Raw genomic sequence first — 23,344 nt, 5'->3', positions numbered from 1 at the left:
ACAATGCCCATGGACAATAGCATAATCACACTTAATTGATCGTACTTATGCAGATAAAATTAAGGGAAAAGACAATTTTTAAAATTGTCTCAAATCATCTCTTCTTTGTATTCATTCAAGGTAAATAATCCTTTCTGTTCATCTATGGCTATCTCAAGTCATGTTTTCACAACTATATGTAGCATTATTGTTTGCTCATCACAGTGATGTTTCAGGATCTTTTAGCAGAATTATTTTTCCCCCTTTTTAATCCAGTTATCCAACCCACTGATTTGTCGTTATCAGTTTTCACTCACATTGCAGCTTCAGTAGTGGGGGAGGGGGTTCCTGCTTCTCTGTCCATACCACTACCCCAAAACCCTGTATGCATTGAAAGCACAAATCTTTACTTCATGGAGACTGTGCAGAAACTCACTGAGTTTGAAGGAAGGGTTAAGCTAGCATTAAAAAACAAAGAGGTAGTCATCGCGTTTTAAGTTTTATTGTAATCCTACTAATATTCCCTGAATCTGGGCAGCGTACACATCTTCCTGCTCATCCCTTTTGCTCCCAGGACTTTCTTTTCCTTTAGAACCTTCAGCTGTTCTTTGGGACATCTCTGGCTGCTCTGGTTTTATCGCTGCTCATCTTCTTATTTCTTCTTTTCCCTAATCAAACAACAAAAGCACACAAGCAGTCCTTGCTCCTACCAAAAAAATCAAATGCAGGCCCCCGCACCCAGTGCGCATCTAGTTAACCATATGTGTCTTCCTCATCCTCCAACTACTGCATAATCCACCAGGCTTGGCAAATCCAACCCCTCTTTCCTCCAATGCTTCACATCTTCACACCAATTGCTTTCTTTCTCTGGCTTGCTTGGCTAAACAGGCTGCTGGTCTCTTGAGACAGGGAGATGGATGCTGGGCATCTGCTCACTTCTTCCTGGTATTGTGGTGGGGAGAGAGAGGGGGAGCAACAGAGAAGTAGATAAGGGCAGTGAGGAGCAGTTTAGTGTAAGTGGAAGACTTCAGCGACTTCAGACTGTATTTCCTTCACCAAAAATCACTTTCGCCTTCTCACACGGAAGGACAAGCAACAGCATGCCTCTTTGTTGCTTCCCTGTACGTTGAGGTGTTAGAGGAAGGACAACCACACAAAACATTTGTGGCCCCTCCTGCTGATCCCAGGGATGGCGATGAAAATAGAGCAGCCTTGGCTCACAGAAGGGTGCTTGGAGCTCCTGCAAGCAGGGAGACAGAAAATGACAGGACAGTTCAAAGTAACAGGTATGTGTGATTTCTCCTGCCGGTGCTGCCTTTCTCTCACACAGCTCAATTAACAGAGGTCACAGAGCACTGATTAGCTGCCTTGGCGTTTTGTGAACATAAAGCAGTGAAAAAAACAGGGTGAATGGGGAAGAGAAGATCAAATAGACACTTATCTCAGCACTCCTGCCTGTCCCCGGCATTTGCCAGCCTAAGGGAAGAGCCTTTCCAGAAGAGGCCAATGCAGGACAGTGCTGTATCTGCGCCAGTATCTCTGATGCTTTTCTGCCTTCTCTCAGCAAAATAACAAACAAGTCAACCCCGGTGGCTGTGTCATGTGTAGGGTGGTTGTTAGATAAAAGCAAAATCACAGGAGAAGCATGGACCATAGGCAGCTGGGGAAGATCAGAGCATGCCCTTTTGCCACTCTGCTGTGTGAGACGAGTTCGGTTCCTACAGCTGATGTCTCCTTTCGGAGGGGTGGATTTGCTGCCTCCTGTCCCTCGTGTGAGGGAAAAGGGGTAGAAGGCAGCACATGTCAGCTCACAGCATCTCCATCTAATTCAGGAGTTGGTGAGTGTGGACTAGTAGCGCTAAAGATCCCAGGCTGGAAACTTCCTTGGTTTTTCTGCTGTGGCTGCAGGCAGAAGTCTGCTTGAGCAGACCTGGAACCTCCCTGAAGGGTGGGCAGCTGTGGTCACCTTGTGGCTTCCCCTTCTTCCTTTTTTTGGGGTAACAAAGCAACGCTCCCACTTCAGCTGTCATACCCAGGTTAAGTGGCTGCACTTGCTTCTGTCAAGCCAGCACATGCTCCTGTGGTGTGATCCCTTATTAGACTAGACAGCCCACATCAGCTCTCCATTCTCTCTGCCTCCCTGGAGACACTGCCTCGCTCCATAGCTGTTCCTATTCTGCTTCTCTGTGGGATACAGCATATCTGCCAGCTTCCCTTCCAGCTTCCCCAGTTTTTATTGTATGGAATATTGCGTGAGGTAAGATGGAGGAAGACAAGGAGCAGAAGTGGAGTATTATTACCTGATGATAACCTCGGTTTTTCTTAGCTGATTTTTCTAAACATGAACAGTTTAGGAGTTCAGCTGAGAAGGCAGTGCGTTCCCTGGCATCCAACCATGTAAATTGGATTTCCTTAGCAAGATCGAGCAGCCCTTCTGCTGGACAACCTCCTTTCCGAACTTTGTGTTATTATGTTGCAGGAAAGGTCCAGAATCCTGATGTCTTCTCTAAGCATCTCTTCAGCATATTCTTGGGGGGTCGTCTCAGTGCCACCTTTGAGCTCTGGAAGCAGGTTATGGGGTAGAAATGTGAGGGGCAGGCAACAGGAATTGCTAGGGTGCTCAATTTACTCTGCTGTCTTCTACTTGTGTGGAAAACTCAGGAGTATCTTTTATGGATGTGGATACCTCTGATTGCTTATATTTCAGACTGCCAAATCCAGGATTTAGACCAGACTACTTTAGGGAAGAGCTGCCACTACTTAACATTTGCTAACCAGCTATTTTTTTGTCCTTATGGTTTGAAAGAAAACCGTGGTTGTAATGTAGAAAGTTCAGCAAGGGTGAAGACAAAGGTCACTGTATGTAGAGCTCAGTGCAATCCACACTCTTGATTCTTCAAGCGTCTTTCTCCTCTCCTTCACTACCAGTGCTCCTGATGGCAGCACAGGTAAGCCACAGAATTACTCGAGGTTTGGGCAGCACCTGCATTCAGAAAACTTGTTCCAAAGTAGCTAGACGTGGAGGGACAAGAGGCAGGTCTGTACATGCCTTGATTGTCTCGTACTTCAGCAATCTCTGCTGTCTTTCTAACTCTGGGCAGAGAAACTTCACTCTGGAACCTCGATAAGCGCCGTTTAAATTTTTTTCCCCCTATTTTGTGGTCTCACTTAGAGTCCATTAATGCAAGCTGTCTGTCCTCCTTTTGTTCACAGCCCCTTGGAGGCCAGCTGGTCTTCTGGAGAAGAAGGCATGAATCAAAAGAGAGCACTGAAAAGCAGAATGAGCCTGGGTGTTTGTTTCCTCCGTCACAAGGGCTCTGCCAGGGTTTGACCTTGATGAGGTCTGTCACCGGTTTTGGTGTGGCCAGGAGTTACTGCTTCCCTTGAGACTGTCCCTGGCTGGAATTCATGAAGTCTATCCCCATCGGTGGTGCAGGACAGTGGTGCAGCTAGTGGCCCTGCTAGTTAAATTGGAAATGAAATCATAGAATTGTTTGGGTTGGAAGGGACCTTAAGGATCATCTAGTTCCAACCCCCCTGCCGTGGTCAGGGACACCTTCCACTAGACCAAGTTGCTCAAAGCCCCATCCAACCTGGTCTTGAATGCTTCCAGGGATGGGGCATCCACAACTTCTCTGGTGAACCCGTTCCAGTGCTTTGGGCCAACAGTGTCTCACCACTCTCAGAGTAAAGAATGCCTTCCTGATACCTAATCTAAATCGCAGAATCACAGAATGGTTCGGGTTGGAAGGGACCTTAAAGATCATCTAGTTCCAACCCCCCTGCCTTGGGCAGGGGCATCTCCCACTAGACCAGGTTGCTCAAAGCCTCAACCAGCCTGGCCTTGAACAATTCCAGGGATGGGGCATCCACAGCTGCCCTGGGCAACCTGTTCCAGTGCCTCACCACCAACAACAAAGAATTTCTTCCTGATATCCAATCTAAATCTACCCTCTTTGAGTTTAAAACCGCTACCCCTTGTCCTATCTATACGCTCCCTGATAAAGAGTCCCTCCCCATCTCTCCTCTAGGCACCCTTTAGGTACTGGAAGCCTCCCCAGAGCCTTCTCTTCTCCAGGCTGAACAACTCAAACTCTCTCAGCCAGTCTTCACAGGAGAGGTGCTTCAGCCCTCTGCACATCTTCGTGGCCCTCCTCTGGACTCGCTTATGATTCCTGGATCTCCAGCTCTCAGTCATTTTGCTCTGCTTCAGTGAAGTGTTTTGAGGAGGGGACCTTCAAGGTGCTTGTTGCCCTTGAGCCTCTGCTAGTCTGATTGCCCTCATGACAAGTTGGACCATGGTCTGAGGAATATGTGCTTTCTGTTGGCATGCATGCCTTCTGAGTGAGCAGCACACAGAGGACTCGAAAGGAAATGGGCAACGTACCTATCCAACCCTTTTATCCCCCAGAAGGATGGGGTAGTATCTTTTTCTCCCCTGCATCATGCCTGACTTAGTTTCTCAGTAGGGTAAATTGTTTGAAGGTAAAGTACAAGCTGGTCCATAAGCCTTCCTCCCCCACCTCAGATAAGAAAGCTCATTAATACAGTAAAAAAAAAAAAAGTCTCCATTGTTACATGAGAGCTCAAGGTCAGGCTGGTAGTAGTAACTCATATTGCTTCTAAGGTCAGCCTAAGCTTTCTCTTTCTGACAAGCCACGATAGATTGATCATGGGGGCCTTTACATTATTTTTTTCTTCTGAAATAGGCTTTGCTTCTCCTGACCCTGTTAATGATGTTTGACTGAGGTCATCCCAGCAAACCCTGAATCCTTCCCATTACCTTCTAGAGGGCTTGCCTTTGTGCCAAAAGCATTGTACGCTTGTTAAGAATTAAGCTTTCCTGATCTCTGCTATAGCAAAGAAGCTGTCTTTATTGGGGAGGGGAGAAATATCTTGAATGCCATCTGTCAGTTAATGCTCTCATTAACACCTGAGTGACTCCCGACACACCGAGCTGGTGCCTTTTTGCCAATTCAGAACTTAAAAGGTGCCAGCCCATAAGGTGAAATATCTTCAGTCCGTAAAATTAATTCTGTGATAAAACGTGTGTTCTGATAAGACCTTGATTTTTGTTGTTGTTTTTTCCTTTAAATAGAGGGATCACAGAGGCAAAACCAGTTCTCTTGTGTGCTGCCCAAGAAGTCTTATTTAATTTATTACTGAGAACCTTGTAAAAGCACAGCTTGTGCCAGGTGGCTTAGGGAATCCAAGTTTTTTCATCTCTTAAAGCTTTTACCAGACAGAAGTTTCGCCTCTATTATTTTTCTTACTAGCTAACTCTAAAAGGAACTACAAGAGTAATTATATTTCTTTTTAAATAGTCTTTGAGGGAAAGGCTGATCTCTCCTAGTCTTGTTTTCCATGTTCCTCCCACATACTACTCTTGGGCAGGAGGTGGAGGAGGTCTATTGTTGTTCCTGCTCTCTGTTGTCCTCTGATTTTGTCAGGATTCTTGGTTTTAATCTCAAGTACAGAACAATATACTGTCTGGGATAAGACATAGGTCAGGCTTGCCATTTTCCTAGCATTTTTTAGCTCAAGACCGTTCCAGTATTTACTCTTCCGTTGCATTTTGTAAATTAAACGAAACAAGAGACTTAAAACACTGTCAACATGATAGATATTCTAGCTAGTGGGTTCGGGCAATTATTTGGAATCTGAACTTTCAGAAGGCTTATCTGTGTGTGCCAGCAATATCTGAGCATCGTTGAGAAGATTTCTGTCTCCAATGTTTCCAACTCCTTACCCTAATGTTTCTTTTCATCCAATACTTACTCCCACAGGTTTGGGGGTTTTGTGGAGGGAGTAGGGTTTTTTTTTAAGGGGTGTGGAGACGGGGGGGCTTGTAAAATTGGCAGCAATAGACCAGATAGGGAAGTGTGCTGTGACAGTAATTCCACACTCGGGCCATGGCACCATGCCTGTGGGAAGTGCAGATTGACACGGGGATTCTCTTACTGAATCAGTGTTTGTTTTTGCTTTTGGTTTTTTGGCTTGATTTTGTTTACAGTTTCCCAGCCAAGATTTTATTTACTTTGGAGACTTTAAAACTAAAAGCACAAGGCACTCCGCTTCCTCTGGGCATGAGGATAAAAAAATAATTGTGTGTGTGTGTACACATTTAATTCCAGCCCCAACAGTGCTGCGTTCGCCCAGAAGGCATTTCACATTGAGTTTGCCCTACAGGGTGCCTATGGGGCTGGGGTCTCTAGGCACAGCTGTCCCCTCCCAAACATGCTCACCAGACGCTCCAGCCAGATTTTTCCATATATCCTGTCAACCTCGTGAAATTTTCACCTTCTCTTCCAGAGGTCTCCAAAGGAGCCCCTCTGGGAAGCTGATCACAGTGACAAGCATTCTGGCCAAGCTTCTTTTTCCGACAGCAGAACATGGCCCCGCACGTTAAAAGCCCAGGCGATGGGAAGGGTGCCTCTTCTGCAAGGAGGGGAAGCCACGGCAGAGGCAGACGGATGAATTGGGATTGCTAGGCTGGGGGGAGGAGTCCTCAGATCCCCTCTCTTGGAGCATAGAGAAACCTCCCTCTTTGGGAGGCAGCCGGGCAGCAGATGGCCGGGCTGCGGCGCTGAGCTCTCAGGGGGTGTATCATTTCTCTGACTGTTCTGGATGCTGATACCCATGTTGGGGAGGAGCCCTTCCTTTGACTTGCTCCCGTCTTCTTTATGCCCTGATTTTTTTGCAGCTGCTACTAAAGATCACAGGCAACTTGAGCTGCAACATCGCTGGTACTCTTATGGATTGTCTGCCGCTATTCCTCCTCTTTGGCACTGATGTGCTAGGTCATGTCCTCCCCTGTGCCCCAAGTTTCCTTCTGTATATGTAGAGGTCTACAATGTATGATTAAAACTTTCAACCACAGGCGCCATTCAGCTTTGACCTCCTTTCTAATCATTGCAAAAAAAGGTAGGGACCTCTGACAACGACCCTGTGGTTTCAGAGCACAGCCAGGGATGAGACTAAGAACTGCATTGGGCCCACGAGAAATTACCTGCACCCATTTGGGATGCATCACATAGATATGCATGTACTGTTCCACTGCTTCCCTGCTATCCAAATTGCTTTGCACATCGGGTGGCAACTGCCAAGTAAGGGATGTTGTGACAAGTAAGGGAAACTTTGTCTCAGTTTTCTGAAATATTAATGGTGCTAGTGAAGTTGGGATAGGAAGACAGACAGTTGGTGGGAAGGATAAAGTTTTACAGTTACAGAGTAAGGTAACTTTTCTGACCTCTTGTAGGTTATTTCTGTGATATTTTTCCTTGGTTAATGGGCTGTATGGAAGATGCTTGTGCTGTGTGGCAGGGGGAGGTAAAAGTAGTTGAGATGTAGTGACAGTTGTGGCCCATGGTCTCACACTTTTTTATAAATTGTTTCTAGGAGCCTCAATGTACTTTCAGGAGAGAGTTGATTTTCCTTTGGATACGTGCCCTGAGACAGAATGTGTCCATGTACCAGTTCATCCTCCTTGGGAATACTCCAATTTGTGAGAAAGGACATTGCTGACCTAACATTGCCTCTGTTGGTTGAGTGTTTTTACAAATCTCAGTGATGTTTAGAACCTCAGAAGAGATACATCTGTCTCTTCGGCTCAGTGATCTCCTTCTGCCTTCTTCCCACCTACAAAAGGGTTTTTGGAGGTTCTCAACTGCAGCAGAGACTCTGTAGGACTTGCCACACCTGCAGGTGTACCAGTGTCCTACGAGACGGCTTGAAAAAACAGTATTTGACAGACTGCATCCAGGTCATTCCACTCCTGGACCCTGTCTGATTCTTGGTTTTGAATTTTATGGGTAATAAGTTAGTTAGCTAACAGTAAGTAACTGTTAGCTAAACAGTTGATCCTAAGCATTCCTGCTTTGCGCAGGGAAGAACCCCAAGGACAGAGTTCTCACAGATTGCTATGCTCCCTGCAGATTTTCTTCTCCAACCCAGGGGGCTCTTTCAGAAACCTTTTTCAGAGGGAAATGTAATAGATACAGGCTAAGTGAGACTAACCGTAGGTGTGGCAGACAGGTTGAAGACGAGCACCCGACATTTGTCTGGAGAAAAGAAGCCAGCCTCCATGAAGAGGGAAAGTATAAATTGGGTAGGATTGAGAGTGATTGGGAATGCCTTGAGACATCTGGTTCCCATCTCTGGTTCTCATTTCTATCCTTATTCAAAGCGACAAATGCACAGTAGCTGTCTTTGAAAATTGATGGGGGTAGGAACTCAAAGTACTCTTGAGAACAGAGCTTGTAATGTATCGAACACTGGGTGGATGGCGGAAATTTCTAGTGTTAGCCACTTATGTGAAAGTCAAACTCAAACCAAATTGCTTAAGTCAACAGAGCCAGTCCCCAGGGGGAATGAGAGTTACATAGGCAAAGATTTCAGATGATCTTCTGGAATTGAGGGACTTCCTGGATCAGTTTTCTTTGAGAGCGGCCAAAATGGTAGAGCAAGATAAGTGAACTCATGCAAGCAGTAAAAGTATCTGTCTGATCCATGCCTTTCCCTTTCTTTTTGGTAGGAAAAAATTTAGCCAGAAAAACAGGAGCAGATAAAACCCTGTTACTTTTGTTGCTTCTTCCTGGCATCCCGTGTCACCCACTAGTTTTTCAGGATCCTGTTTTTTCAGTCAATTTTATTGGAACTAGCAAGATCGTCTGTATCAGATCTGATGAAACAATCTTCTGCCTTGAGCTCTGGCAGAGTTGAACAACTGAACTCGGGGGGCTGAAACTGGGATGCTCTCTGAGAGCTTGCAGTCATTCCCCTTCTACAATGGATTAAGCATCCAAATACAGGCGTGGCTTTCCTGCTTTCAGGAGAAGATATTCTTGTCACTGTTTCTGTTCTTGAAAGTGAGAGTCAAAACTGTCTCTTTTTTTTGTTTGTTTTAATACGATGGCTTCAGTAAATATCTAGTATTTAATCTGTGTGTGACCAAATAGCACTCTAAAAGATAAAAAAGTCTATAAAGATAATCTAGTATCATGCTCCTTGCGAAGTTGAAGCCCTTGCTGGAATTTGGATTGGGTCTTGAGGTATACGAGGAAGGCACTGTGGGAATGCACAGTTGCTTCAGGTAGGTGTGCTGTGCACTGGTTATGTCATTTTAAGAAAGGATAGTTGCTATAGTTTTTACCCTAAAATTAGTACTTGAGACAGCACAGGAATTTCATGAAACGGTCCTCCTTTATAGTGTTGACTGAACTTTGTGAGTGTAGGGGACTATATCAAGTTCCATTTGCTTGATTGCTGATATTAGTGGGGCAAAACAATGACACTTGGAAATACCAATGCTTTGCTTGTGTCGTGCAGAAAAGGGCAAGCTCCAGGCTGCGGAAGGCACTAGATCCAGGTATATTCAAGCATCTGTTGTTAAATACAACCAGAGGGCTGGTAAAACTCATCCGGTGAGAGGAGGTATCTCTGGGAGGTCAGCTTGCATTTGACGTCAGAAAGAAGGAGGCCGGTGGGGAGTGATCTGCAGGGTGGTAGCATCAACTTCTCTCTGCTCGAGGAGGAAGGGGAATGCTGCCAGGTGGACATGGCTTGAGGAATCATGTGGCATCTGTTCCTTCGTTCTTGCAGTCACCATCCAGTCACGGTCCTTGCAAAGAAGTCCTGTCTTTACCAAACACGTGAAGCCCCCTTCTAATAGCTAATTTCTTGTTGACTTTTAACAATCTTATTCCAGTTGGATCGTGCTCCTCTATCTCTTTGTTCAAAAATAATGGCTTTTGTCATAGTTAGCGATTTCTCAGGCAAATGCAATTCTGTAACATTGGCGTGGTTCCATTAATCATATAGAGTAATCCGTTTGTGCCAAAAACCTATCAAGTTGAGCTGCCTTTTTGAGAGCTGGTGGGAATGTGTACCCAGTGGTGTTCTTGCCGGCATATGGACTTCCCGTGTGTGCAAGAATGGCTGGGGCATGGGGGGGGTCCCCCTTTGCTGGGCTCAGGGTACACAACTCCAGCAGGCTGAGAGAGCCTGGCAAGTCTCAGGACTCAAAGTGATATGGACAGATCTTAAGGAAGTTTTATATTTAGGGACTCATGGCCTCACCAGCCTTTTTTCATTCCCTCCCCTGAAATTTTCAGCAGTCAGAATAAGAACTTAAGTCTCCTTAAAATATAGACAGGAGTTCCTTGAGCCTTAAGCTCCATCAGCATTGTAATGTGTGTCAGATGGGGACATTTACCCTCAATGCCAGATGAGGGTAAGAAATGTGTGTTTCCTTGGGCTACGTGGTGAACTGCTGGCAACATAAGGGGGACTTAACGTGGCCCAGCTAGAAAATGAGCAAGATCGTTTTAGTAGCAGTGTTTATGAAGAGTTTGAGTATTCAGCTTGATCATCTGGGAGACTAGAGAGGAGGGAGTCCTCTGGGCTGAACCCTGTTTGGGAGGTACTCTTGCATTGGGGATGACCCTTGCTGTGTGGAAGGTACAAGCCACGTGCATTAACTGGGCTGTGCAGATGTCCTGCCAGAGCCACTGCTGGAGGAACAGGCAGAAAGTGGCCGCACCTTTAGAGACGGAGGGAGAGGAGAATAAGGGCCACAACAGGACTACGGGAAGCACTCATCAGCAAAGCTGGGAGGAGGCGATCAGCTGTGGAAAGTTTCAAGGCACTGAACCAGGGCGTGGAAAACGACTGAAGAGGCAGATAGAAAAGCAGGGCTTGGCAATGGCAGATGTGAGGAACAAATGGAAAGCTAAAGAGGGTCTCCGCATGAAACAGGGAGAGGTGGAAGGGGATCAGGCTCATCTGCTTTTTTGCATCCTATTTTAGTAAAGGGTCGATGTTGGTGCTAGCACAAGGCACTCCCCATTGGGATAGAAAGAGGATGGGGCTGAGGTGAGATCACATTTAGCTGGTTCTTTCAGGTTGGACAGAAATAACAGTAATACAGCGTCCTGTAAGCTGTATGTGTACAGTGTGAAATCCTGCAGTGACGCAAAGAGGTTGCTGTGTTTTGGAAACCTGAGTTACGGAGCTGCAGCTAACCGTAGCTGTCACAGGGCATGGGTTTCCTTCAAGTGTTAACTGTCCCTGTGTTGTGTTTGTTCAAGTTGCTCGGTCAGGTGTTTCTGGCATGGCGAACTACAGTGAGCGTGTGGGACTTTGTTTCCTTGGTTAGATCCCAGACGTTTCACAGCTACCTGGAGGACATCATCAACTATCGCTGGGAGCTGGAGGAAGGGAAACCCAATCCCCTGCGGGAGTCCACCTTCCAGGAGCTGCCCCTACGCACCCGGGTCGAGATCCTGCACCGCCTCTGTGACTACCGCCTCGATGCAGACGATGTCTTTGACCTCCTCAAGGTGCTTTGGGCAGGAGGGAAGGGGGAAACAGGGAGGCTGCAGGAGCTGGGCCAGATCAGTGAGTCTTCCTGGGAAGAGAAGGGTTGCTGCTATTAAGTGTGTTTTGAGGCCAGGTAGTCAGTGGTGGTGCATTGGGTCGACAGTTCCCCATCTCCTCCCCTTGCCTTGCAGAGGACCCAAGGCAAGCACGCAGGACTGCTCTTGGGGCCCTCGCCCTGCGCGGATGTATTTGTAACGCAGGAGCTGCTAAGTAAATTGGCTTCATTGGCTACTCTTCCTGCGAAAAGTGAATTTGGAGATGCTCCAACTGTAATGGCAGGGCTGTGAGAGCCGAGACTGCCTTGCTGAGGGATGGTGTGAGATGAAAGGATGGGGGCTGAAGTGTACTGGGGGAGCTGGGGGAAGGGTTGTGGTGGGGAGGGGGAAGGGAGCTTCTCAGGGCTGTGCGTGGCTGTCGCCAGCACTAATTAGACCTTCCCTGTCAGGAGCACCAGAGATGAAATGTTAAAACGAGAGAGGCCATTCAAATTAGAGATGCCAATCTAAATCCCTCCCTGGACAGAGAGCGAACGTCGCCTTCCCCCTGGAGTAACGTTTTCCCAGCTCAGCCAGGAGGAGCAGCTGTACTGCTGCTGTGGCATGGTGGGAGAGGAGGAGGGAGGGAGGGAGGTGTTTGCGGAGGGGTGTCATCATGTTTTGTGTGACAATGTGGCCGCTTTTCAACTTGTCACCGTCTGGCGGGGGGCTCCCGGTGGGCGCAGGGCTTGGACGCCGACAGCCTCCGCGTGGAGCCGCTGGGCGAGGACAGCAGCGGTGCCCTGTACTGGTACTTCTACGGCACGCGGATGTACAAGGAGGATCCGGTGCAGGGGAAAACCAATGGAGAGCTGGCTCCAGACAGGTAACAACCCCCCCTCTGCCATGTCCCCCCAGTGTCTGGGTGCAGGGGGTGAGGCGGGGGGGCAGCGCAGCCAGCCCGGCTGGAGGGGACTCCGCCTGACTGCTGTTGTGTCGGGGGGCGGCAGGGGGGTAGCCTGGGAGAGGGCTGGGGCTGTGCGGGGCGAGACTGGAGTTGCCAAGCAGACTGCGAGCTGCCCCGCGTCGCGCATTGTGTCGGAGCCAGCCTGCAGCCTTTGTGGCACCAGGAGAGCCTGCTGTGGGAGCGATGCTGCCTGCCCCACCGCATTCCTCCCTGTCTGCCCCGCACCGTGTGCCGGCGGCTCCCACATCAGGCTCCCAGCGAGTGGGAATCCCTCCTCTCCTCCCCTCCCTGTCCCGTTGCTGCTCTGATTTAATCCCTCCTTTGGTTGGGTTCCTAGCAGCTGTTCCAATTTCCCTGCCCTTCTCTCATCCTCACAGCCGCAGTTCCCTTGCTCAGCAGATATTTCATGGTGGTTTTGCCATTTCGCAGGGGATGTGGGGGGCAGACAAACACCCCAAACGTTCCTGGGAAAACGGGCAAGAGACGAGGGCGACCCCCAAAGCGGAAAAAACTACTTGAAGAAAATTTGCTGAGGTATGGAAAGGTTGTTCCTGCTATAGACGTAAAATGCATATGTTCCCAGAGGTAAGTATAACGTACTTCTGGGGTTCCCCCAATAAGTATGTATATACCATGCAGCCATAATTTCAATGCATCTCTGAAGTGAAGCAAGCTCAGACTTGGTGGGTGCTTTGATCGCTCTCCAAAGAAAATCCTGACCGAGCTGGAAGCCAGGTTTGGTGGAACAGTGGGTATCGCTCTTCCAACCGCCTCACTTCGGATGCAGTTCCCTTGTGCGGTGCTAGGGGATATGCTCCTGATAAAGAACACTTTCACTGCATAGCGCTTGAAGCCCAAATCCTGGCCGCTTGAGTCAGTGTAGATTTTCGGATGCTTCCCATAAGAATTGAAATACTGTCCTTGCCAAACACCGGCCTGCACCCTTCACTTCTTAAAATTGTATGAAGTTATGATAATTATATATGTGAACATATATATATATATCGAACGTGGGTTCTGCATGCTGTTTTTTTCATGGTTTTCCTGTGCATTGAATAATTGCTGCGTCCCCCATTCTTCTCCTCTGAAGCAGCTGCATTTCAGTAATGTGAAGTAATGTATTTATTGTATCACTCTCTCCCTTTTTTTTTTTTGTAGGGAGAAGGCAGAAGAGAACTTGCTAATCCGCGAGACTCAGATAAGAAACGGTAAAGAGATTTTGTGGGGTCAGGGTTGATACGATCAGCTAACACAGCTCTTATATTATCAAAGCCCGGAGAGATGCCTTTCTCAGGAAAGGGAGACTGCCGGTGGTTGGGGCCAAGTTTGGAAGGAGGAGTTGGAGTTACAGGCTGCCTTGCAGCTGGGAGCCTGGGCACCTGCGGGCTTCCTATCTTATCGTGGATTAGTTTGGGATGAAGAAATGTAAGGTATTGGGTTACACTAGGCCTTGGGGGCCCACCTACTCACTGAAGTTGATGGAAATGGGCTGCAAATGGCCCTTGCTCCTCCAGGGATGAGGTGAACATAAGCCCCTGTTTGTAGCAGGTTTTGTCAGACTGGGAAGAGAGTGGGGTCAGTGATGCCAAGACAGGGAAGGAAGAACCTTTTTGGTTCTCCTTGTCTCTCTTTCCTGATGGCCATTGGGCGACTGAACTCGGTAAATGATGACTTGGAGATACCCACCTAAGGGTTAATGAGGCAAGCAGTAAAAGCGAGTTGGCAATATAATGTGAAACTGAGTCCGAGGGGGCTGGGACTCATTTGTCATACATGCGGATCCATTGGCTTCCACATAACCCAGAGGCTCAGCCTGCTTGTTGCCCCACAATAAAAGGCAAGGGTGGCATTGTCTTTGCTGTGCCTCCTTCCCTTCACCCTTTGTCTTCAGATTTCCTCGTGGCCCCTCTGGAGCTGGGCAGCAGACACGGAGCAAAGTGCATTAGGCACTGGGGTTTTTATCAGATCATGGTCTTTCAGCAAATTGTGTCACTTCAGCGGTGGAGTAACCTTCTGGTGGGACAAAGCAGTGCCTTAGTTCTGGTTGTTTTTTGCAATGAGTCATCCATAGGCAGCTGGACAGGGAAGGGGAAACAAGGGGGCAGGCTCTGGGGGCAGCTTACAGGTAAGCTCCCCACTGCAGGTGGGCAGGGGACAGCTTCGCATAGCCACAGCGGCAGAAACCAGCACATGGTTGGTCCTTTGCCATCTCGGTTACCAGTCCCCAATAAACTAACTTGAGCTGAAGCCGAGGGCGGGTTAAACTGCATGCTGGCCTGTGACCTGGAGCCATCACAGGCTCCCTCTCTGCCGCCACCACAGCACGGAGGTTTCTGACAGAGGGCATGTGACTGGAGGGAGGCTAGAGCTCTCTGTCTGGTCTTACTGGGCAACCTGATAGCTCACATGCTGGAGCCGCGGGCAGCTCAAATCCACAAAGGGCCCAAGGTCAGTTTCAGAGAGAAAAGGGCTCTGTTTTTTGCTGCTTTATATTTTTCGTAGTTCATTTGCTTGAAAATGTGGTGAGAAGCTGCATGACATCTGCCAGTGGGGGTGGTGACCATTGCTTTCTTTCCAGTACCCTGTGGTTAGCTCTAGAAAAGACTAGAGGCAGCTGAGAACCCCTCAGCCTGAAGGGGTTTGAACCAACGTCTTCCCCCTCCCCAAAAATGGGCCACAGCGTTTTTTGCTTAGACAGCGTCCTGGGGCAAAAGCATGCAAGTTGCAACCCATGAGGCTTCTCTGCTCTGTGTAAACATTTGTGGAGCAGAAACCACATTCCCCTTCTCCAGGTGGGTGTTCCAACCACCACGCGAGAGAGTCCTTCCTTCGCAATTAATATTCAAATGTATCACACAAGGCGGAACAGCTCAGAGTGTCTTGGTAGTTGGGACATGCTTCAGAGCAGTGGGAGATCTGCTTCAGATCCCACTCTGGATCGAGGAGGGATGGGATGTGAACTTTTGCAACTTCCCCCTCATCTGGCAGCCCGATGAAGCCCATCCTTCACTTCCTCTTCTGTTCTTTCAAGTGCCTGCAAACAAAATGTCTCATTTGGGGAGAATGGAAGGTTTTATTCACTGCAGCAAAGGTTTGCAGTGCTAAAGAAAAATAAAAAAAAAAGTTGGCTTATTTCAAATAACATTAATTTTTAATGTTTTTATTCTGCTGCCAGATTAAATCAGACATTTGCATTACCCTATGTCCTGCTCTGGCTGAGAGCTTCCATTACAAGAAACAAATTAAATCCTTTTCTCTGCTCCATCATAACTGGAATGGAGGCTTGCTACAGGGATGTCACACTACCCGTGTGTTGCAAAGTGCCACCACTACTTCTTCACCTGTCTACTTCCTCTGTGTCTTGGCGTCACTTTAGGAGTTTCTAGGGGAGGTAGCAGTGCTTCTGGTGGCTCAAGAGAGCTTTGGGTCTACAGCAAAGACCATGTTTCTCATAACAGTGGCCATTGGCAGTATCTTTTGCGCTTCCTGAGCCCTGAGGAGAGGAGAAGGGATAAAGAAAAGTTGTTAGTCATATCTGCTGTGGAGATAACATCCTTTCATGTTGTTGAAGGGTCCCAAGGGCCTGGCCGTGGGACATGGTGGCTGCTGTGTCAGACGGAAGAGGAGTGGAGGCAGGTCACAGAGAGCTTCAGAGAGAGGACTTCCCTTAGAGAGCGGCAGCTCTACAAACTCTTGAGTGAAGACTTCCTGCCGGAGATCTGCAACATGATTGCACAGAAGGTGAGGAGACATGACATCCTGTTTACCTCTCTATGACCGCTTCCAAGAGCATGGATGTTTTCTGATTGAAGGAGAGCTAAATCCAAGCAGCCTGTCGCCCTGTCCTGCTCCCCCCTACTCCAGCCTGCAAGTGTCGTTGATGTGGGGGCTGTTTAGTTTGTGTATGGGGAGAAAGACTCTCCCCCATGGAGTGGCAGGGCTAGAGTCGATAATTTAGGATCTGGTTTGTGATTGCACAGCAGCATAGGTAGGATGGCTGAAGGGGTTACTGTCTTCAGCCATCTTCTCTGTGTCCCTTTTCTGCTAGCAGGGAATCTCTGTCTGCTTTTGAACTGCTTCAATTTACAGCCTAGCTTTTCTACGCAAACTGCCTCTGATTTCACTTTTACTGCCGTCTCTCAGCTGGCCCTGCTGAAGGGGCAGTGGCTGCTTTATCTGTCCTAGCTAAGTCCGTTTGAGCTGGTATGTCAGAGCCCCGAAACTCCGAAGGGTATTGTCCGTCAACCGAATGTTTTCAGGTGGGACAGATTTGGAACAGGATCCTTCGGCTAGATGGCTTTGTAAAATGGGCTTTGCATTCAGCGTGATGTTCTTGGATTGCGTTCAGTTTGCTTGTTTGCTACCCTTGTAAAGCTAATAGGGATTTCATGGTCACTTCTAGCCCCCAGAGTTTCTCCTGCCAGTATCACCGATGTGCCCTAATTTCCTCCACTCTCTTTTTCCTTCCCTCAATTCTCAACCCTGTTTCAGGAGAAGCGTCTACAGCGGACAGAGTTTTCTCCCAGGTGGATGTCTGACCATCAGCCCATCAAACCAATCAAGCAGGAGGTGAGGGGGGGTGCGAGGGGGAGGACGACGGAGGGAGGCGAGAGCAGATGCCTCCTGGGGGAAAAAATAAACGGCAGCATCGCTATTCAGTGGGAAGGAGTCGTTTGAAAGTGCTTGTGCTGAAAGAGAGATGGGTGGTAATGCCCGTCAAAGGCAGGGTGACATTCGGGGTTTCTATGGCGAGCAGGGAGGTGCTGCCCTCTGGATCGCAGAGGTAACCGGCCTCGCCGCAGACTCCGGTGCAGCTGCATATGGAAATCTGCGCTCAGTCTGGGGAATTCCACTTCAATGAAAGTGCTGGCACATTCGAGGCAGTTCAAAGAAAAGTTGAAGAAGGATGAGAGGGCTAGAAGAACCGGCTTACAAAGGGAAATGACAGAAATTCAGCCAAGGGGAAAATGTGGGGCTGCAAACACATGAGGGTGTAGATAGTGCGGAGGGAGAGAAGAATGACTGATGCGGTACGGAGCGGAGCTAGGAGGGGGTCAGCTGGAAATGGAAGTCACAATTTAGGCTGCTTAAAGAAATGCTTATCAAACTGCAGCCTTGTCAGCTGAAACAGCTCTTTCCGTGCCTCTTCACCCTCATCTCCTCTCCACCCCGACAGTGTAACAGCGCTGCCGCTTGCGGGTCTGTGCAGTGAACCAGACCCAGGAAAATGACTGGAGTTAAATATAACCTTTTTCTTTGGTCGGGGTTATTTTTAACATAGATCAGCTTTCTGATCCAGTTCACCATGCAGCCCCCAACAGTGACGTTGGCACAGCCAGGGGCATGGTACGGTGGGGATGGGGGGTCTTTGAACTGGCAACTGCTACCCAAGGCAATCGGTCAGGCAACATGGGATTAGCTTTGGAGGAAAAAATTGGCTTGATTCTATCAGGCTGTGGCATAATCTCTTGCTGTAGATGTAATGAAAACATAGTTACCTGGTGTTTTGTCTAACCCTGGGAAATTAAACTGCAGGGAATATTCCACATGAGCCAGGGTCAGGGGTTCCCACAAAACAAAGGAGAAAGTACAGTTCCCCGCAATAAATATAATTACTTAGAATAGATAAATAAAAGGAAGGAAGAACCTCTCATCATGCTGCAGATAAAAGCCTGCCGAGAGGAAAATAAGACCCCAGCGATGGTCAGTTTGGGGCCAGAATTGCTCTCTGCAAAGCCCACCATGCAGGAAGCGCAGGGACACGTGTTTGTTCACAGGCAGCAGAAATCCCAGAGGAGGAGGGGAGTGGGAAACACATGGAGCCTGAATGATGCTAATCAGTACCGCAGGTGCTCCAGGTCTGCAGCGGCAGAGGACTGTTAATTGCTGCCTGTGGGCCAGTGAAACGTTTCCAGCGAGCGGGGGGCCCTCCCAGCACCCGCTGCGCTGAGGCATGGGGAGCCAGCCAGCGCGAGGGTGGTGACGCTCGTGCCGGCTCCCCAGCGGGACGTGTCAGTCATCCCTGCCGTGGAGAAGCCAAGGAAGGTGCCAGCATGTCCAATGGCTTGTTTGCCAGGCGAGTCTGGGGGAGAAAACCTCAGCCCAGTGCAGGGGTGACCCTTTCCTCCCAGCTCCACGAGCTGGATGTTGCTTCGGTCCGAGATATAACTGCTCCGTAGGCTCCTAATTCTGCGGGGGATTTCTCAACAGGTGGTTCAGATTAGCTCCTCATTAAAGAGCCGCCTGAGCAGCACCCTCATTAGGGTAGCGCTGCGGAAACTGGAGCAGGGAAGGTTTGGAGGGCGAGGGGCTGGGGCGCCCGGGGCACCCGTGCCTCCTGGCCTTCTGCCCCTGAAGCCTGATACCCACTGTCTGGAGAGCAAAGCAAAAGGCAGAAGTTTGGCCCTTTTGGGGTCCCAGGGGGGTAAGGCAGTGATGTTGTGTCCTGGAGTGCTCTCTGGCGGAGGGAAGGAGATGGTGATGCCGTGGTCACAGATGAGAGGGGTGGTTTTTGTCCTCCAAGTGGGGAGGAAGCTGGAGAAACATCCCTTTGCCACCTCTTCATTCAGAAAGGAAGTTTAACTTGTGTTGGGTTCTTGCTTTTATCGTTCTGATAGGTGTCTGCTTCCGTCACATCTAGTAGGAGTTTACTTGTTTGTGTTTCCTTATATTTTTAACCCTGGGTTGAGTGCCCTCATCCCCAATGGGCTTAAGTGGGACACCAGGCAGTAGGTCCTTCTGAAAATCTGGCTATTTCTGTGTCTGAAGTGTCTCAAAGAGCCTGTGCCAGCATTGCTGCTGCCCTGCAAGCACTACAGGGAGCAAGTGCAGTTGTCACAGGCATCTGCTGCGGCCCTTGGTGCTCACTAGGCTGCGCTTGTGGTTTGTGCTTTTTCCTTTTCTTCTCTTCCTAGATCTGCTAGGACGACATCCTCTCTTTTGCTACAGATTGTCCCGTTGCTTTGTCAATGCCGTATTTGTGGTGGGTTGATGTGGAACGTGCTGTAGATTCTGTGTCGTGCCATTGCAGTATAGGGTGCTGAATGCATCCTCCGGGCTTAGAGAGGCCCCGGTGCGAGCACTGCGGCTTGGATGGTGTGTTCACATTTCTGCAGGATATGAATGGTGGAAACCGTATGAATCCAGGGAAAGGGAAGGTCTGATCTCTGCACCAGCAGTTGAAGAAATTAGTGTGGCATGCCAGGCTGGCTTAGATCCACTGGCTGGAGAATCTAGAGGCTGATGGTCACATCCTCAATAAAATATCTTGGTGTACCAGCTTCTGGTGGCTGATTCCTGCTCACCTCTTTCTCTTTCTAATTGCTGCAGAACCTGATGGGTTTTGGTTCCTATTGCAATTTAAAGATTGATCTAGAAATTTAAGGGAAAACTAGTTGATGATGATCAGGATCAGTCCTGAAAGGCAGATGTTTGCAGTGCATGAGTAGAAAATAAGAAGGTAGAGTGATTGAGAAAGAGACATGAAAAAACTCAAAAAATGGAAATGTAGAACCCGATTCTGTAGGTTCTTGAGCTGTTATACTTGGCATAGCAGTTTCAGTCCTGAGCATCCTGGTGTATGGATGTTGATCAGTTGGAGGAAAGGTCTGAGAGAGACAACTGGAATGATTAGGGAGCTGGAAGGATTGCTTTTTAAGGAAACATTTAACCTAATTACAGAAACATGAGAGTTTTGTATAAGTGTCTGAGGAATCCCGTAAAGGCTGGAATGTGGCTGAAGAAGAGAATTTATGCTTGCCTAGAAGAGTATAACTAGGAATAATTGGATGGATTGAGGGGATGAGAAATTAACTTTAGACTGAATGTGAGGAGAAGCTGGCTAACCTGAAGGCATGTGGACTCACAGAATAGTTTCCTTAGGAAAGCAATAGAAGAGTGAAGTACTAATATTAGGCAAAGATCTGAAAAGGCAAAGAAGGTGGGCGGAGTTCCCTTGTGGTGAGATTGTGCTGTGGCTTTCACCTAAAAAAAACAGCAGAGAAAAGGTGTTTTTGCTGTCCCTAGATGCAGGATATAGTCCTAATGTCATCAAAAGTCCCATCACCCTCTCTTGGACACTTCTTCGTGGCTGTTGGTGGTTGAAGCATAATTCTCTTAATATATTGTTGCTGCTGGAGACAGGGAGAGAATACATGATGCTCGTCCTCGGAGAGGTGCAAGGGGAGATTGTAGGGCAGTGCTGTGTAGGGGAAGGGGAGACAGAGTAGGAATGAATGTACAATGAAACCAGACAAAATTTCTAGGTGTTTATCAAAACACCCCGAGGTTCCACTTCTAGGCAATGAAACAAGGACAAAATAGTAATCGTGGTGCCAGATTTTTTTCTGGGGATTAATAATGGGCCTGAAGAAGTTGATGGTCTGAGCAGCAGCCAGGGGACCCCAGCTGACTGCTAATCCTCAGGAAATGCCGTCTACCTAAGTGGTAGTTGCCAGTTATTCCCTGAAAATGAAGGTGGAAAAAACTGTATGCACACTGTTCTTTTCTGGTTGATAGTCCCTGCTGATAACGGCACACATATCTTGGTCTTGCAGAGGTCAAAGAGGTGGGAGTGGCCGGTGGATGACCGATTCATTTGTCTTATAATTAAATTAAGCTAATAAAGGTAATTCCACACTCCCATATGCATACCTCACACTTTATTAGAGAAACAGGAGCAGGCGATCGCTGGTCTGAGAAGCCTGCAGTCTCAGCGGGATCAAACACAGCCTTGCAGCCTGCTGGCAGTGGGGAGGTGAGGAAGTGGGGCAATAAAGAGCCAGGCGTCCTTGCAATGAGAAAACTGGTTGGGAGACCCAGCAGGAAAACTGTCCAAACAAACAATCCAGAACTAGTTCAGGGGAGATTAGCACACAGAAATATGGCAGGCGTTATTTTGAAGTGGAAACACTCCAAATGATACCTTGATGCAAGGCTATACCGGTCCCTTTTCCTATCCTAAATGCTGTGTTTTATAGCAGTGCCAGGTTTGGCAAAGTAGTCCTTTCTGCTCACACTTGCAACTCAGGGCTTTGCAAGCTGGAAGGGGTAGAGGTGTTTTGTGGCGGTGTCACCAGCCCAAATCCTATGCCCAGAAGGAAAATACACGCGGTGCGTCCCTGGCAGAGTGGCAGCTTGTCTAACCCATTGCTTCTCCTTCCTTTGTCCCTATGTCAGTAGGATTTCATTGCTTCACAAATAACTTTCCTTTACATGTTGCTTTTCATCTGAGAATTCATATGTACAAATCCTTTTTTTTCCCCTTTTTTTTCCCCCAGCCATTCATTGTAGGTACGCTTTAATGCTTGCTCAAAGTAAACCTGCCTCTGTTCAGACTTCAATAAGCCAATGCATTACAGTTTTTGGTGCACCATTTTGTCACAGGTAAACCCAAATGTGCTGAGTTCGATGGAGAAGCAGAGGCGCAGAGAGGAAGAGGAGGAGCGCCAAATCCTTATAGCAGTACAGAAGCGGGAGCAGGAACAGCTGCTAAAGGAGGAGAGGAAGAGAGAGATGGAGGAGAAGGTGAAAGCAGTGGAAGGTATGTGAGGCCAGGGTGAAGCAAGTGTGGAAGCTTCCAAACCCAAGATTGAAATCTTGAATTAAGATCTGCCATTTACATTCCTCCCCTGCCAGACCTGCTAGCGGGAATATCTTTTCTTGCATTTACCTTGGACAGTCTGTAGCTTCTTTTCTTTTGTCTGTCTCCCTCGGTGTTGGTAGCTGTTCTCCAGTGCACCCTTCAGCTGTGTCATCTTCCTCAAGTCATGCTTATTTTCTCCCCTGCCCCAGCTGTACTTTTTTTGCCGCTATTTGTGTTGTTTCTTCAGGTCTCTTCTGTCTCTCCTCATGGATTTCCCTGTGTGCAGGGTTAGCTGGCTTTGCTCTTGCTGAATAGTGTTTGGTCCTTTTGGCCCAATGCATGATGAAAGTATTCCCTTTGAGGAGAAAGGGAAGTGGACAGCATGGGAGTAGCAAGAGTCGTGGTTTTATATTGCTACTGGCCTTATCATCTGGAGAACTAAAGATGAGGCAAGCAGGCTAAACAGAGCACCAGAGGTGGCAACTTCAGGTGTTGGTCTTGGTTTTTTGTGGTTTTGAATTAAATGCTGATTTAAATTGTTCTGCAAGAAGCAGCCGTGTTGTGTTTAATACATCGGATCGAGGCACAGACAGCAGGCGTTTAGCCAGTACGTGTAGGCACTGGTGTCTAAGAGCAGGCTCGTTTCTGACGACCTTCTCTCTGTCAGTCTCCCTTATGGGGATTCCTTTATCTTCTGCTTTTGCCGCAGTGGCTGGCTGGGCTGTTGCAGTTCCAGGAAAAGGCTGAACATCTTCAGAAAACTGTGGTGGTAATGTGTGGCAGTGTCAGTACCGTGAATCCTGAAGTGGATAAAGAATCAGAAAAGGAAAAAAGATTAAGTTCATGCAAACCTTATAAACTTCCCAAGATTAAACAGTCTGCTGCCAGATGTTTGGTAACAGAGCAGATGTTATCCAAGAATAGTTTCTTTTACCTGCTTACCTTTCTAACCTTTAGAAAATCCAATTACTTGCTTGGCCTTCATATATTCCTGGTTGCCAGTCCCAGCTAATCCGGTGCTTTAAACTGAGAATCATCCAGCTTCTATATCTGCCACAGATATCTATTTCACCTTGGCAAATTGCATATTCTCTGTGCTTTAATTCTCCATCTGTATAGATAAAATTAATCTTGAAGTTCCAGAAGAGCTGCAAAGTTAAATGTACCTGTAAAAAGGTCTTGTTTTGGTATAAGCCATGTCCTTTTCTGGGTGAACGCAATCACTACATCGTCTTATGCAAAGGCACCAGAGCCACTCAAAGAAACTGGCATGGGATTGGGCAGTAAACTGTTTTAAGCCAATTTAGCAAACAGTCATGCTTTTCTTGGAAGAGATGCTTTTATTTTGGTTTGTGCAGTTTCTTTTAGTTTAGTTTAAACTTGTCCCTAGTCAGTTTAGGTGAAGTCAGGAGAAGTCTTCTTTTAAGCTGATGCAAAAAACATGTGGAAAGGTTATTTAAA

At 47.9% G+C, this 23,344-nt stretch overlaps 1 protein-coding gene across 3 annotated transcripts in view; it reads left to right on the top strand.

Annotated features, from left to right (window-relative positions):
* The window catches only part of LOC134526965 (chromatin remodeling regulator CECR2), a 105,052-nt gene that overhangs the window by 61,464 nt on the left and 20,244 nt on the right, over positions 1–23,344 (top strand). For 2 of the 3 annotated variants that reach the window (XM_063359337.1, XM_063359328.1), the window contains exons 3-9: positions 11,135–11,318; positions 12,080–12,219; positions 12,730–12,834; positions 13,459–13,508; positions 15,872–16,041; positions 16,792–16,869; positions 21,685–21,841. In XM_063359337.1, the coding sequence (XP_063215407.1) occupies positions 11,135–11,318; positions 12,080–12,219; positions 12,730–12,834; positions 13,459–13,508; positions 15,872–16,041; positions 16,792–16,869; positions 21,685–21,841 (884 nt within the window). The remainder of the gene's footprint in view (positions 1–11,134; positions 11,319–12,079; positions 12,220–12,729; positions 12,835–13,458; positions 13,509–15,871; positions 16,042–16,791; positions 16,870–21,684; positions 21,842–23,344) is intronic. The other variant, XM_063359345.1, reaches the window with a different exon arrangement.

Source organism: Chroicocephalus ridibundus, chromosome 1 (assembly GCF_963924245.1).
Source record: "Chroicocephalus ridibundus chromosome 1, bChrRid1.1, whole genome shotgun sequence".
Classification (NCBI taxonomy): Eukaryota; Metazoa; Chordata; class Aves; order Charadriiformes; family Laridae; genus Chroicocephalus; species Chroicocephalus ridibundus.
The sequence above is the reverse complement of the archived record's forward strand: the minus strand, read 5'-3'. Positions and strand labels throughout refer to the sequence as shown.